Genomic DNA, 17,022 nt, shown 5'->3' on the forward strand with positions numbered 1-17,022 from the left:
GATCTTATTGGTCACCCCGTGCCCTTATACATCTCAACGTTCATCCTACAAAGTCCCATCACAAGGATAGAAACACAAATAGACAACATTTCTTTTTTGCCTGTGTTGAAACGGCTGCACGCCTTATGGACCTGAAAACTCAATTCCCTGTGCAGCAGCAACACGACGAAGTTTAAATTTTGATTTAAAGCTTTCGTGACTGCAGGGATTCATATTCTTGGCTCTTTCGGTAAAGTCGTGTAGAAGGGAAATAATAAAAAAAAGTCGTGTAGAAGGGAAATAATACTTGTAGGAACGAAGTGGACCCGACCACCAATAGATTATATCGTCCGTCCGTCCGTGTATCAACATCGCCCCCTACTGCAAACACTTGGCAGGACCCTACAAAAACCTTTTGACTCAGTGGGGCTTTCCTGGCTTAACAAGTGTAATAATACATTATGTTTATATTCTTTGGTTATTCGTTCCTACCAGCCCACCCCGCAGGGTCCTGTTAAAATAATATAAATATAAAAATATATAAATTATCACGACGTTTCGACTGCAACACAAGCAATCATCATCAGGTGTGAAATCCACAGCAAGAAAATTTGAAATTTTTTGAAAAATGTTCTTGCTGTGGATTTCACACCTGATGACGATTGCTTGTGTTGCAGTCGAAACGTCGTGAGAATTTTTATATTTTATATTTATATTATTTTATTATTTCACTTCTACGTGACTTTACCGAAAGAACCAAGAATACGGCGAAGTTTGCCATTTATTTTGGTTAGAAAACAAACCGGGCCCACGTGACGCGAGCGCCGCCTCTGATTGGTGGAGATTTTCAACCCCGTTCCCCCGCCCCCTCGCCCGGTGGGGGGTTTAAAAACCCCCGCGTCGCTTCCGGGTTCGCGGATTCGCCTTGCGCCGCGGCGAAAGAGTTTGAAACTCCCCGTTCTGTCCTTGACTTGTTCATTGTTTGTTCGAGTCGGAGTGACGCCGAAGCGCTAGCGATGGGGTCGCGGTCGGGCGCGAAGTGTACATCACGGACCGCGCTCACGTCCGGCGACGAGGTGGAGGAGGAGCGGCCTCTGCTGACGACGGCGAGCGACGAGGTGAGACATCGCTCAGAGGGGATCTGAAACTCCTTGGTCCCCCTGAATTATATTTACCTCCCCACCCCCTCCTCACACACGACCTCCTTCATAAGTTAGCCCTAAGTGCGATGATTTTACCCCACGGACCCTCGTGGTGGTGTTTAAAGCCTTAAAGATTGAGTGGCTGATCTATCACCCCTGGTTCACGTCATCAGTGTTGACCCCCTGGTAACGATGACACACTGGTAATGATGCCACCCTGGTAATGATGACCCCCTGGTAATGATTACCCCTGGTAATGATGACCCCCTGGTAACGATGACCCACTGGTAACGATGACCCCCTGGTAATGATGACCCCTTGGTAACGATAACCCCCTGGTAAAGATAACCCACTGGTAAAGATGAACCCCTGGTAATGATGACCCCCTGGTAATGATGACCCCCTGGTAATGATGACCCCTGGTAATGATGACCCCCTGGTAACGATGACCCCCTGGTAACGATGACCCCCTGGTAACGATGACCCACTGGTAATGATGACCCCCTGGTAATGTTGACCCCTGGTAATGATGACCCCCTGGTAATGTTGACCCCTGGTAACGATGACCCCCTGGTAATGTTGACCCCTGGTAATGATGACCCCCTGGTAACGATGACCCACTGGTAATGATGACCCCCTGGTAATGTTGACCCCTGGTAATGATGACCCCCTGGTAATGTTGACCCCTGGTAAAGTTGACCCACTGGTAATGATGGCCCCCTGGTAACGATGACCCCTGGTAACGTTGACCCCTGGTAACGATGACCCCCTGTTAATGTTGACCCACTGGTAACGATGACCCCCTGGTAACGATGACCCCCTGGTAACGATGACCCACTGGTAATGATGACCCCCTGGTAAAGTTGACCCATTACCACTGGCAATGTTGACCCTCTGGTAATGATGACCCACTAGTAATGTTGACCTGGTAAAGTTGACCCATTACCACCGGTAACGATGACCCCCTGGTAACGATGACCCCCTGGTAACGATGACCCACTGGTATTGTTGACCCCTGGTAATGTTGACCCCCAGGTAAAGTTGACCCACTGGTAATGTTAGTCACTCTCGCCCCCCATGGTTCTATTGATCCCCCTGCAGTGCTTGGCTCTATTGCAGTCCAAGTAAAGATGACGTTAAAACGTTGTTCAACTGCAGTTCACCCAACATCGGCCTTGCCACGAGTCTTGTCTAATAATTAGCATGTTGTCCATTCTATTACAAACCACGAAAATATGTTTACAAAGCAATACTTTAATGAATTTCTATTTACACATTTAAATATTGAGTTTGTAAAGTCGCAACAATTATTTTTGCCTGCAAATTGCACATTGAAGAGAGATGGAAATTAACTAACGATAATGGCGATATAACGATATATATTTTAAAATCTCACGATACGATTACCATTCCATGATGCATCGTATTCCTGTTACATCGCTTGCGAGCCGACCGCGAAACAAAGGATTAAGGAAATTATTTTGGACCCCTTGCCGTTGTTCATTTGCCGCTTTTCCAGCACAGGAACGCCGATGGCCGGCGATGTAGGGGCTCGTCGTCTGGCCTGGCGGTCTTTAACCTCACGCACGCCATCATGGGCAGCGGGATCCTGGGTCTCGCCTACGCCATGGCACAGACGGGCATCGTTCTTTTCAGGTGTGCGTGCGTTGCTGTGTCTTTGTCTCCGTGAGGTCGTGGTACTGGTCACACACCCAGAATCCGACGAGCTATAAAGCTCTTTTTCACATGTCCAGTAGGGGCGGGTCAGAATGTTACAACAACAAACAATACAAAACACGATGTGACTGCAAAGTATAGGAACGTTAAACAAATCCGATTTTTTTTATCTTACCAGGCAAAGCGTACCGAGGTATTATTTTTCATAAGCGACCTGGCCGTAAATGATAGCTCAACAAAGTGGCTTAATTGTGTATACATTTATTTGAAGCTTTCGTGACTGCAGGAATCCATACTCTTTGGTTCTTTCGGTAAAGTCACGTAGGTATAAAATAAAATATTTTTCAATAAAATATTATTTTATTTTATACCTACTGCATAGGTACTCGCTAACAGCACTAGCTAACAGCGCTTGCCCGAAATAGTCTGTTAAGGCTGTAAGGGGGATCTTTGTCATGTTGTGTGTGGCCAGAAGAGCTGGCAGGTGGCACTGTGAATACGAATGTGAAAAGCGAACAAAAAGTAAAACAAAGGAGCAAACAAAAAAATCAATAGGCTTTAACATTTCTGGCAATAATACAGGTGGTAAGATGTTCCAACACCAATTCGACACCTATCACAAAGCATCAGGTCTGCATTAACCTCACATGCTTGTGGTAAAATATGCAAACAAACATCTTGATACTGGATAAAAGGATCCCGTAAAGGAGCAATCCGTTTAACCAGAAACTAGCCAGACCCTTAAGTGCAACCACACTTGAGCCAGCCAGAGGCTAGCCCTATCCCAAGTCCGAAATACACGAACCATCCAGCTACTAGTTCTAAACGTGACCACACCAGCCATCCAGAGCCTTGCACTACCCCAATCCTAATCACACCATTCAACCAAATACTAGTCCAATGTTTAAACCTAACCACGCTAGCCAACAAGACTCCTCATACTACCCATAACCTGAACAAATTAACTAACACTACCCCAATCCTAATCACACCATTCAACCAAATACTAGTCCAATGTCTAAACCTAACCACGCTAGCCAACAAGACTCCTCATATTACCCATAACCTGAACAAACTAACCAACCTGATTCTCGTCCTTTGGATACTTCCGACGAAATTTACCAATCAAAATGTTTCCCTATTCCTCATCAATGTAACAGGCTACTACTTGGTACTGCAGCAAGATGCCTGGTTCTCACCGTAAAACCCACATATCTGGGTTCTAATACTGCCCAATGTAATTTTTTCGTTTGCTTTTAAATATTTTCTTTGGAGAACTCTTCACGTTGCAATGTTTTGTTTCGAGTGCCGAGACTCGTGATATAGGGGGATTCAGATATTGGTGCTGAGGTGTTTAAGGGTATTGTCTTTGTCAGCATAGTCATTGATCCACATTTTAAAAGATATAGTTGCATCCTCGGGTCAATGTGAATGCTGTAACCCGATCCCGAGCAATAATCTGGGTCAAAGCTCTTACCAGCGTTGATTCCAAAATTGGGACTCGCGCTTAAAACGTGTTGCGCGTAATAGCATTAATGTTTTTTTTTAGGATTACTGTAAGGATTAGAGAAAGGATATGATTTAATACAGGCATGCTTGCGACATGCTAGGTTTTCTATTAATCACTGTAGCTCTTTTAAACTGCAGCATTGTGCTCTGCAGTGCACTACTTTATGCCGAGATAGCCGGGAAGCAATGAACAAAGCAAAGAAGGAACTCGTATGTAGACGCTTTCACTTTGACTGTACATGCTCAGCAAGTAGGAGGACAAGGCAGATGATACGTACAATAATTCACTGACCAAACCGACTGCTCTGTGCTTATTTGGCACGTGTGTACAGCCATTTTGTCATTCCGCTGCTGTCCTCACCACGCCGTCCGGGTTGTCGGGGGGGGGGCGTACTTCACCGCACTGATCAGTGCGGGTTGGTAAAGGTGGGCAGCATTAATGCGGCAGCATAGATGTATAGTACAACAATGCCTTTGGGCGCACCTCCCTCTGCTGCCCATATTATTCAACCCACCATGTATCCCCTTAATGCGTGTCTCGAATTGGAACTTGAATTGTGTGCTTGTCATGATTTCTAGTTTGTGTGTTTTTTTGTTCTTGTTTTTTTTTCACAGCTTGTTACTTGTGCTTGTGGCCTCTCTGGCTGCTTACTCCATTCACCTGCTACTCAAACTTTGTCAGCAATCAGGTGTGATTACACAACACTTGTGTGTGTGTGTGTGTCAAGGATTCCCTGTATAGAGGCCTGCATGGTACACAAGGTGGTAGTGGTGGCCAGGAAAATGCTCAGCCACCCTTGTCCTCCTCAGTTGCTATGGTGCAGTGATTTGCTGACTGCACTGCGACCACAATGACCTGGGTTTGATGCCTGGCTATGTGGGGAAACTTCAGAGACACGTGGTATCTCAACTCGGCCTTAGATTTACACCTGGTGCAGTGTGTGAGCATCATCGCTCTGGAGACAAAAGACAATTCAGGTGGTCAGGTGGCTCAGTGGTCAGAGTGCAGAGCTGGCACCGTTGATGGTCTCGGTTCGAATCCAAGCAGCTACTTTTGATTAAACTGGATTCTCAAGTGTAGCAGGTTTACGGTCTGAGCCCACATGTCAATGACTGCACACATTACCTCTGCCCATAACAAAGGAGATTCTCATGAAAGGTATTAATGTGTGTGAACATCATCGCTCATTTATATTTACACGATCTAACCCAAAAACCTCCAATTATATTGGTCACGAAAGCCTACGTGTTAAACTGATCAATATATGTATGTTGAACTTCTTTCGCACCATACCTAGCCAACCGTGCTAATCGAAGGTGCATTCATACTGCTGTACCTTATCTACTCGCATCAAACAAGACATTAATGAAACGTAACTTGCAGGTGTCAATTCCTACGAAGATCTGGGAACACTTGCCCTTGGCAGGAAAGGCAAGGTGAGTTTTCTCCCCACATGACGCTGCCCCCCACGCTGCCCCCCGTGTTGCCATAATGTTGGTGTAGTGGTGGTGTGAATAGCTGATATTGGCCAGATGTCTGCCACTTGTAAAGTGCACTTATCACTACTCCATTAATTTCCTTTGCAGATCATGGCAGCTGGAGCTATTATCCTACAGAATATAGGCGGTGAGTTGGGAATGCTTCTTTTTAAGGTTTTTTAATTTAATCACACGTTGATGGCTGCTTTGCATGCGGTATACCCATTTGCTTGCGGGTGTAGTATTTTACATCATCATCACCATCATCATCGACAGAAATGGCCGATCCACTGCTGGATGAAAGCCTCCCAACCCCATCGCCCTCCAGCACATGAGCTGATCGTATTGATTGATCTCCACAGTAGTCATCATTCAGATGAGTTTCATCCTTAAAGACGTGTTTTTTCCCTCAGGCCACTTTTGTTCAGGCAATATGATGTGCACATGAACTGAAATATGTTTAGGATTCATGTGTTTAATACTGTTTTTTTTCTTCCAATTTTCAGCAATGTCTTCATATCTTTTCATCATCAAGTCTGAGATGCCAAAGGTTATCAGGGGCTTCTTGAACTACGAGCCAGCAGCAAAGTAAGTTTAACTTTTTCTGTTAGAATTTTACCCAAGCAGTACTGTTTGATTAGTGCCCTCATCGACTGGCATTTGATTTTGCTGTTGTGTAACGCAAGTGTTTGGTGCTTGCAGTGCTTGGTACATGCATGGGACCTACCTCCTGCTGCTGCTGGCTCTGCTGGTGGTGCTACCCTTGGCCTTCCTGCCAAAAATTGGTTTGTGTGTTTTTTTCTGTGCTTAAGGCAATGCGAAAAACAGCACTGATTTACAGCGCCCACATTTAGTGAATTTCAGTAATTTGTTGATATTGGTATTGATGGTGCTAGGTCAATTGCAGATTGAGTAGTCTGGCAGGACCGGCTACGAGCACGCTTGCTCCATGTCCTCGGGACATGAACCGTGTCTCTGGTGATGAGCAGACAAAGCCTGATACAGTGTCGTCTGTTAGGAGGAGCCATGCACAGCTGATGATTTAATCACCAATACCTCTGCCCATAAACGATCGTCATTGATCTGACTAAGTGGGTATGATGGACTCGAATTGAATGAAGCTAAGTAAATGTTATTGTCTCCGTCGCTATTGTGGCTGTGCTGTTGTGTTTTTTATTATACGCTTTTATTTAACTCGCTCTGTCTGTTGTTGTCGTTGTTGTCGTATCCTCAAATCTTGTAACTCAATTTTAACCCACTTCCCAACGTGGTATCGACTGCAAACTTGGTATACTTATGTCATACTGATGACAATACTATATTCTATGAAAAAAAATAACAAAAAGTATTTTTAAACATTCATTTGTATATGTTATGTTTCGGCTTGGGTCTAATTGTCCACGCTCAACTCACGTTGGCTGTAAATCACCACGGTCCCTTACATTATGGCAAGCTTCGGGGCCACTTCCTGGAGTCGTGCAGTTCAGCCCTTACTCGTACGGTACATTTCATTAAAGCGTGTTTAAAAAAAAGTAGTTTTAAATATTACTTATTTTACATGATGTCGTATTGATCTTTGCTGACGTGTGCAGGGTTCCTCGGCTACGTCAGCTGCTTCTCTGTGTTCTTCATGCTGTTCTTTACCGTTGTGGTACATCGCACAGGAATATTCCCCATTCCACATCAGTTCCCCCCTCCCATCCCCTCTCCCCATCCGCTGCACGCTCTTCTTCAGCCACCCAAGAAGAAACTTTATTTGTGTGGAAGGGCATGACGAATCAATGTGTAGTGCCCTTTGCAGACTGATGCTAATGTGATTCAGCAGCAGTTCCATATTGGCATGCATTCCTTGTCCCTCAAAGAAACAGCAACATTTCACCTTTTAATGGCATAGTGAAGAGAACTACCATGTTCTCTGGATTGTAAGAATTCATTTTCCCCCAATGTATTTTAAAGTAAAAGTTGGGGGGGGGGGGGGGTGGGTTGGTCATATTTAGAAACATGCATTTGCTGCACTTGGCTGCTATACATTTCCACGTGATATGAGCTGTAATTTGTGGCCAGGTTGCTTCTGGAAAAGAGCTATACAGCTCAGTGGGCCTTACCTGGTAGAGTACAAAAAAAAGTTTAGTGTTAGATATTGGACAGGGTCTCAAGATGCGGCCGCATTACGACTATGATGAGATCATTATCATCATCATCACCTAGCCATCGTAAATGTACGAGTGGATGAAGGCCTCCGAAAGCCACCGCCACCCCCAAATCCACCTTTCACCATCCTACGATGCAATCATCCAACCTAGCACGTGTGTGCACCAGCTGATTTTATTTGCTGCGTATTTGTCGGCCTCTCCGATGCGTTTCATTCCTCGTCTGCTACTCCGTCATTATGCTTTGGTAGCTCGGTGAGCCTGACCTCGTAAAATAAAAAGTAGTTGAAAATAAATAGTTTCTAATCCGGGATACAGCCGTTATTGCCACCAAGGCCACTTCCAACATTACCATATTCTCACGATTCATTACTAGTACAGCACACCGGTGTGTTACACCTTTTGGCGTCCTCTGGTCTCACACCGTTTGAGACGAGGCTCAAAAGAAAGCTGTCTCTGGTGTGGCCCAATCAGTTTCAAGGACGATGCATATATTATCAGTGTGTTTTTTTGTTTGCATTCTGACCACAAGTGTTGTGGTTAATGCAAACATGATTCCTTGTAAAAGGTTTCAGATTGGTGTTTTAACATCCTATCACCTGTTTTGTTGCCAGAAAAAAGGGGAAAACCTCTTATCATGTAGTTAATTCCTTGAAGCTACATTTGACTGTACTTACTTGCAGCTTGTTGAGATGATATACATTTATGAAAATGGCAAATGTCCAGCCCTGAAATCGCTTGCTCACGGCCATTGTTGGCAGAAGGGCCTCCACTAGAGAAAATTGTAGAGACACCATAACACAGGTGTTTTTGGGTTATATCGCGTTAATATATAAATGTGTCGTTAAACCCGCCACCACCCGACACAGCCAATTAGTAAGGGTTGTCACATAAACAGAACATGCCAATTTATTACTAGTACAGCACACCGGTGTGTTGGAGAGCCAAGCCACAACATTTACAATCTGAGTACGACGTTTCGCCAGTAATTACAACCGGCATCATCAGGCGACAGCCAAATTTGTGGAGAAGTCCACCTGCTTCGTTCCTTAAATAGAGGCGTAGATGTGATGACAACACGTGTGCGATCTTCTTGTGCAAAGTAGGGGGATGGATTAACGAATGCGTATAAATGACTATGGGTATCCAATGCCGTTTGGGTTATTCATATAGTACAGGGTATATTCCACCATATGTAAACTGTGGCCTTTCCATATATCCATGTATCCTGTTTAAACATGCTGAGCTGGGAGATCGAATCAAACTGGTAACCTGGATTGCCAGTCCAGTGTGCTAATTGTTGTACCACTGCAGCATCCCGTGATAATTGGAGCTATGATAAAATGTTGTGATTGTGAATTCTAATGGAAATTAATATGATAGCAATCATACCCCCTCCACCTACTTGCCTGCAGGTTATCATCAAGAAGTTTTCAGTGCCCTGTCCTTTGCCTCCCACCAATGTCACACTGGGATACTATACGGTGAGTTTAAGTTTGTTGAATTTTTTTTTCTATAAATCATGTCCTGCAAGTTAAACTTTTGAAATGCCATTGGAGGCAATGTTGTTCATGTGTCTTTTGTATATGTATTTTTTTCCCTGCAGCTTTATAATTCAAATTCCAGCAATTCATCTGATGCTTGTTCACCAAAGCTCTTCACACTTTCCCTCCAGGTCGGTGTTTTTTTTTTTCCCCCCATAGAATTCTAATAATAATAAAAAAAATGACACAAAATTAATTACGAAAAAATACACATGGCAGCGTCGTGCATCTGTGCTCTGTTTTCATTCACGGCTTGGTGTGCAAAGTTATTTGAGTGCTCGGGTGAGCATTCCAGTCAGGGCATTCACCCCTCCAGAGTGAATAACATGAGTTCCAATTTGTGGGAAGCCAACGGTGGTCGTGCTATGGGTGTACTCATCCCCAGCATAGGAATGTGGAATTTCCACCACTCTGGACTGCAAGGAGGAGATCAACACAGTCCCCATTCTCAATTTGTGCAGGAAGCCACATTAATGTCACTTTGAGTCGTTTGCAGTTGAGCAATTAATCTATTGCTGTACTATACTTTGCTCCCAGATCTATGTTGCATGACTTCACCAACTCGCACGAACCAGTGTGGTGAAGTGTGGTCTCATAGCCTCCATGACCCATGCGGCTTGGGGAGGCCCACATCCAGTAGTGGATTGACTGTACATGTACAAAAGGAGCAGCATTCGGTTTAGTGAGTCAATTCTCACAGTCACTTGCCTTGCCCTCCTACTTGCTGAGCATGTACAAAGTATTTACGTGAAAGTTCTTTCTATTGCTTCCTGGCTATCTATGCATACAATGGAGCACTGCAGAGTACAATTCTGCCATTTAAAAGGGCTAATTAGAATAATATAACTAACGCATCACAAGCATGCCTGTATTAAATAATAGCCCTTGCCCCTGATGCTTTTATTAAACGTATTCCAAGGTCTGAAAAATTGTATTGGATACGATTTGCGCAGGTTATGTCGCTCGAAGGAATGATGGCCGATGATTCATGATTAATGATGGGGCCACTGACACGGGATGGGATGCCTCTGGTAGGATGTCCACGTAGCAATGACATCAGCCCGTGTGCAGTTGCTATTGTTGCATCGCTGGATCATGAGAGATGGTGACGGCTTGGGGGAGGTATTCATCCAGAAATTGATTGAGCATATGCTGCTGATGATGATGGTGATTATAGCCAAATGTTGAAAGTGCTGCACATGTACAGTCATTGGGATTATTGTCTCGCCGTTCAACGTTTTTGTGTTTGCTCACCGCGATGTACCTGAACGTGTCCTCGCAGAGTGCATACGCAATCCCTACCATGGCATTCTCCTTCCTGTGCCACACGTCCGTGCTGCCCATATACTGCGAGCTGCAGAGGTGAGCGGGGTGGCCCTGACATCGAAGACACAACAATGACAGACTTGGACACAAGTACATTGTGGGGCTAAAGTAACAAATTAGTGCCCGTCAAAGTCTAGTGGTGATTGATTTGCAGTGAAGATGGCACAATAAGTGGCAATCACATGACTGATTCTAACAGTTTGTCGTGAGCAAAGGATGTTTGGTGCTGCTTGAGTGGATTTTTTTATCCTTTGTCTAGACTACACAAGATTGTCGTTTAAAAATAAAGACGGCAAAACTTGAGCAATTTATTTTTTTGGATGACGTGGTTTGGTCGTCTGTGCTGTCTGCAATTTCAGGCCTAGCACAGGCAAGATGCAGAAAGTGGCGAATACGAGCATCTCCCTGGCTTTTATCATCTACTACCTTTCTGCCATCTTCGGATACCTGACTTTCTACAGTGAGTATTGCATCAAAGCGCTCTTACTCTATGTATTTGTGCACTAATCATACAAAAATGTAATTTTACACCCCTTTGTCAGTCCGCTGATGAATGAAGGCCTCTCCATGCTGTGTCAGTCTTGGCGTTTGTTTGACTTTACATTCACCACGCTGGTCAGCGCGAGTTGGTAAACAGGGACACCGAGGACCGGTTCAAACATATGAAGCCACTGGAGCTATGCACTTAAACACATTCCTCCGGAGGGAGCTGGTAGGAACGTTGGGTTGCTCGGTCAATGGCCAGGGTCAACGGCGGCGTGTTGTATTCCGCAAATATGCCCGACTGTGAGGGCGGGCACAAGCCGACGTGAGTAGGTTAAACGTCGAGTTTTATAAGGGCACCACGGGGTGACCAGCCCCTCCCCACCCAGCCCCACCCCTCCCACCCAGCCCCTCCTCACCCTCCCCTCTCCACCCAGCCCCACCCCTCCCATTTTTGGATGCACGACGGACGGACGGACACAATAATCCCCTGTGGGCTGGTGTAACCAGGAGGTTCCTACCAGTAACATTTTGATTGAACTCATTTCTTTAGAACTGCTTTTTGTGTTTAGTTTGTTGTCCTTCCCCCGCACCTCCGATGAGGACGGTTGGCTACGTACAGTGCGAAAGAAGTTCAACATACAAATGTATCGCTTTTCACCGATGTTACCCTGACGACAATATTATCCTGAGCGCACCTGGTCAAGTCCATTTGTGCTCTCGCAATTTCCACCGTTGTTGGCATGTCTCGACCGCCGGCAGTGATTAGGACTTTCCAAGGCTTGTTTCCGCATCGGTGACACTTTGTGAAATGAGCGTTTTTCCTACAGGCAGCGTGAGCCCGGAGCTGCTGGAGATGTACGGACTGCTGACACGGCACGACTCACTGGTGATGTCCGTGCGCCTCTGCATTCTCATGTCTGTGCTGCTCACCGTGCCCCTCATCCACTTCCCGGTGAGACACTGTGTTGAACTTCTTTTGCACCATACATAGCCAACCCTGCTGATCATGAGAGAGCACGGCGTGAATCATTCATTATTTTGTTAATTAATTTAAATTTCTTAATTCGTATTCTTTTATTTGTAGCAAGGTGAAAGGCCTTTGAGAAAAGTCTTCTATAAGGCGCTTGATATGATTGATTTATTCATTTGCGTCTTTCATAACCACGAGCTATTTGAGACATTTATTTTGGTTCATTAAATTAATTCATTTCCATTGTATTTATAAACAGGTGAGAGCCTTTTGAGACTATACGTCCCTTTTTATAAGACGCGCATGGCATGATTCATGAATTAATTCATATCCTTTATAACAAGGTGATAGCCCTTTGAAACGTCTTTTTTTTTATAAGAAGCGTTATGCTTCATTCATTCATTTGGTGGTCAGCAGAGGACAGTGGAGCAAAAGCCATTGTACTGCACTTCTATGCTCCCACATTTATGCTGCCCGCCTTCACCCACCGCACTGACCAGAGTGGTGAAGTATGATCAAATAACTTTCATGGCCTGCATAGCATAGGGAGGCCCTCATCCAGCAGTGGATTGACAAAAGCACTATGCGTGTAGATGAGAGCTCTTTGTTAATAAAAAGTAGTTTTATTTTTTTCAAGGCAGAGAGCTATGGTAGGGTTTGGCCTCCTGACGATTCTCAGAGAAGTTAACCCCCCCCCCCACTCAAAAACAAAATGCTGCTGGGAAACACAGATTCACAAAGCCTTTTAGGGGGACTGGGCATGAATGATATTTCTTATTTATGATAAAAACAGATCCTTGCATGTAGTTCATAATTTTACTTATTTCTTATTATAATCTGGTTATCATGAACTTAAAGGCTGTTTGTTATATTGCAGGTGCATTGTACGTCGGCGCTTACAATGAATGATTTATTATAAATGCCCTCGAGTGAGTGTGTGTGTGTGTGCGCACGTTTTCTGGATCCATCTCACAAATGTATCCTCGGGACTCTTTGCCGGCAGGCTCGGAAGGCAGTGCTCAAACTTGTGGCTGACGGTCGGCCCTTCTCTTGGCTGCACCACACCCTGGCCACCCTCGCGCTCATCACGCTCGTCTTGATTTTGGCCATCTTCGTCCCAAACATTAAGGAGGTGTTTGGTTTTGTTGGTGAGGTCATTTAAAAAAAAAATCCTTTATATTAAGTTCACTTGCTTGCTTGCTTAGGACCGTGCAAATCTTTCGGTCGTTTTTTAACCCACTTCCCGTGATCCAATCGAGCTGACATTTTGCACACAGACTCGTTGTGCGTGACAATTAATGTTCGTGAATTTTTTTTCCAAAATTTTACACTGTTTAGGACAAAAATATTATATTTAATTACCAATTGCTTAATGCTGCCATGCAATCATCTGACCCATAGGTGGCAGCCATCTCAAGCCAGAGGACGAGAGGACTCTAGCCGCCACGCATATAAAGGATTTAGAGTGAAAAGCTTTGTTTTTACGGGTTATACTTGTTCTTCTTTCGCGTGATGGGGAGGGGGGTTGGAGTTGATCAGCACTTGTTGTGTGTTCATGTCGAGCTTTGCGAACTCGTGAGCCAGTGGACGAGTTCAGGAGTTTGCATGTTCTCTCTCTCTCTTCCCCGTGGTCGCGTCTTGCGGTTTTCCCCTCTGCATTTAGAAACGTGCCTATCGAGTATTTGGCTGCTGGAAATTTCCACGTGATAAGCCACTTCGTTGAGCTATCATTTGTGGTCGGGTTGCCCTGGAAAAAGAGCTGTATAGCGCTCGGTGGGCCTTACGTAGGAACATAAAAGTGAAAATAGTTGCGTTTAAATTAGCGTCATGCTGAATATCTTAAACGCTGCCAGCGGGTGAGTGATTAACATGGACAGTGGTGTTACTGTGTGGTGCCTGGTTTGAGATTGGTACCCTGTAGGCCATCGTTGGCAGGGTCTCATACTAGGGAGGCACTATGCATGTATGTGTTCATCTCAATCCACTGCCGGATGAGATTCTCCCTACGCATGTGCCTGTTGTGAGGGTTATTTGGCTGTAATTTGCGCTGGTTGGTGAAGGTGGGGAGTGGAGATGTGGGGGCGTAGAAGTACAGTACAATGATATAGTCACACACACCGCCCTCGTGCTGGTCACCATGTGTGACGACCAAGCGTGCACGGCGATTATTCACCTAAGCACCATCCAGGCTCAACCAGACTTGGCTTCAGAGATGTGATGGCAGCATTCTGGATTATTTGGTAATAGGTAGTGATAGGGAAAAGGTACTAAGCGCTGATGTTCATTTCACTTTCTAGACATTTAGGTGTTTTTATTAGTGGCAAATGAATGCTTGGTGATTTTCCTCCTTTCACCGATGTCGCTTGCAGGTGCGACCACCTCCACATGCTTACTCTTCATCTTCCCGGCCCTGTTCTACATCATCGTTAGCCGGGAGCCACTCTTCAGCCCACCGAAAATGGGAGTAAGTGCACAATTTAAGTTGTAATTTAAAGAATACATTTCTTTGCTTGCTGGCGGGGTAAATCATTGTAATAACCTGCAAGGAAGTGTCATGTATGGGATGAGTCATGAACTCGATATTTTTGAGTGGCTTAAAATACCGGCAGCCACAGTGTACTGGTGCATATGTGAAGGTGCAGCCTTCTTCAATGCTCGCTCACACCACTGTTGGCGGAAGGGCTTCAACTCGAAGAAGCTCTTGAGAGCCCATCGAAAGGGTATTTTTGCCTAGGCTTTCACGCTGGCCAGACATTCTGAAGGAGGTGGGAGGGGATTTAAGAAACTTGTATGCATGTCTGTTCATCTTCTTTCGCACCATACGTAGCCAACCGCACGAATCGGAGGTGCGGGGGAATAACGAAATACATTTTAAGAAATGCACTTTGCACAAGCATTAAACTAAATTTATATTCAGACCCCATGGTGTATAGTGCAGTCTTCACCTATTATTCACTCAATCGCTTTGGCCTCTCTTGCTTTGAATAAGGACCATTGCCCAAAACTTAACCGATGAACAATTCTTCAGGGCAGTGTCATTGACAAACGTGTTGAGTTTTTATTCTTTGTACCAATTGTCCAAATATTTTATGATCGTTCTCTGCACCCCCCCCCCACACTCTCACGCAGGCGCTGAGTTTGCTTGTGTTCGGTGTCGCCGTGTGTCTGATGAGCATCACTCTCATCATCCTGGGCTGGGCACGGCAGCACCCACACACCAACACACACAGCTGGCTCCACCGGGGTCTCGTCTAAGCAACGCGTTGCGCCCCAGTGTGCCACGTTGCGGTGGTACCAGCAAGGCCACAAGGGAGGCTATTTCTGGTGCTGGCACGTGGCGGAGGGGGAAACAGATTTGGTGCCGCTCGACTCCTCTGGGGCGAAAATCTCCGCAGCTCAATGCAAACACCTGTGCTGATCCGAGAGGACTTTGCACGTGCGGGTGCGATCCTTGCACAGATTTCGATCCTTGCACAGATTTTTTTTTATTGTACGGGTTGACCAAATATTGTATCACCGTTCGGTGGCAGTGGGCGCCCGAAGGTCTTGTCTCTCTCTTTTGGTTGTAAAATAATTTGGAGTGCACAGATTTGCACGTGACCCTCGGGTTCATGAGATTATGGTAACGGTTAATGTAAGGCACACAAGCGTGTGTGCTGTTGCCCACGTGACATATTGCATGGCAATGGAGGGGCGTGTAACTTTGTCTCTAATATGAGACTGTTGTGCTCCCATGAACGTCCTGTACGAATTGTCTTCTATTTGAAGAAGCTCTTTTACGTGCGCACGCAGAAATGTTGAACGTATGCGGTCGATAAAATAAAAAAATGCTTTTTCCAGTATAGCACTGTAACTATCAGAAAGATTGCATGTGCTTTCATATCACGACCACATAAATGAAACTTTAATTGAATTATCGAGCGTATTAAATGTTTTATGTTTATGGGTAGATATTTTACTGCAGTAATGTTTGTTTTAAATATGCACATATATTTTCAACGCATGTTTAATGTTCACTTTACAATCTTGCTAGGAGGCGCACATCGTCACTTGAATAAAAATTGGTGATGAATTGAAGAGATTACAATTGGGTCACGCACATATCGATTTGCCGAGCATGTGTGGATGTGGTGATTGGTCACTCGATGCCTTCATGGAGCAGTCGTTCGAAAATCCACGACGCGAGTTGGATTTCACTGAAGTTATCCCCTCCCCCCTGTCCCTCCCTCTCTCTACTACGCCGTTTACATAACCACTGTTAAATTATGTATTGCAAACCGCTCCACACAATTGCATAACGGTTTGCGACGAATATCAAAGCGGGGCTGTGCAGCGCACACACTCAATGTTATGCGAGGTACGTTTGATATTTTTTTAATGCGCTATCAATTATGTACCGTTAGTAACAGCTCGTGTGAAAAGTATCGCTCTTTCACCGAAATATAGTCTTTACATTCTTGCAGGTTGGTCTGCTATTCATTTAGTCCTGATAATTATTTTTGTCATAATTACACTTTATTTTTTTAAACTCTTTGTCAATTTTATGTTGGATGAAGGCCTCCCCCCACGTCATATCAATCGTAGGGCTTGTTTGACCCGACTTCATCGTGCTTGGGCAATGCGGTTTGGTGACGGTTGAGATGGGAGGACCCATTCACGTGCCTCTCCGCCACAATGATCCATCATCGCAGGTTGCCGCGTTCATAGCTCATCGTGCTGACCACTTCACCACACAGGCTACCATCTCACCATTCACTAGC

The 17,022-nt window shown here is 45.0% G+C and overlaps 1 protein-coding gene across 5 annotated transcripts; it reads left to right on the forward strand.

Moving 5' to 3' along the window:
* The first annotated feature begins 863 nt into the window (after positions 1 to 863).
* SLC38A6 (solute carrier family 38 member 6) lies at positions 864 to 16,448 on the forward strand. 5 transcript variants are annotated; one of them, XM_078872009.1, is made up of 16 exons: positions 864 to 1,097; positions 2,641 to 2,777; positions 4,923 to 4,996; positions 5,692 to 5,744; positions 5,895 to 5,934; positions 6,293 to 6,374; positions 6,489 to 6,571; positions 7,379 to 7,437; positions 9,352 to 9,420; positions 9,543 to 9,611; positions 10,763 to 10,842; positions 11,166 to 11,266; positions 12,120 to 12,244; positions 13,266 to 13,410; positions 14,632 to 14,726; positions 15,392 to 16,448. In XM_078872009.1, the coding sequence occupies exons 1-16, from the start codon at positions 996 to 998 to the stop codon at positions 15,515 to 15,517; spliced, it is 1,440 nt and encodes a 479-aa protein (XP_078728135.1). In that variant the 5' UTR covers positions 864 to 995; the 3' UTR covers positions 15,518 to 16,448. The 5 variants fall into 5 exon arrangements, with proteins under 5 accessions (XP_078728135.1, XP_078728132.1, XP_078728131.1 ...); XM_078872006.1 differs by having other exon boundaries at positions 2,646 to 2,783; XM_078872005.1 differs by having other exon boundaries at positions 2,641 to 2,783; positions 15,392 to 16,446.
* The last annotated feature ends 574 nt before the right edge of the window (positions 16,449 to 17,022 follow it).

This window comes from Lampetra fluviatilis, chromosome 33, assembly GCF_964198595.1.
Source record: "Lampetra fluviatilis chromosome 33, kcLamFluv1.1, whole genome shotgun sequence".
NCBI classification, from domain to species: domain Eukaryota; kingdom Metazoa; phylum Chordata; class Hyperoartia; order Petromyzontiformes; family Petromyzontidae; genus Lampetra; species Lampetra fluviatilis.

What these genes read in the sequence shown, in the direction of transcription:
- SLC38A6 (XM_078872005.1), top strand. Translation starts at nt 996, where the DNA reads ATGGGGTCGCGGTCGGGCGCGAAGTGTACATCACGGACCGCGCTCACG. An exon ending in ATATACTGCGAGCTGCAGAG is followed by an intron (nt 10,843 to 11,165) that starts GTGAGCGGGGTG and finishes CTGCAATTTCAG; the next exon opens with GCCTAGCACAGGCAAGATGC. An exon ending in GGAGGTGTTTGGTTTTGTTG is followed by an intron (nt 13,411 to 14,631) that starts GTGAGGTCATTT and finishes TGTCGCTTGCAG; the next exon opens with GTGCGACCACCTCCACATGC.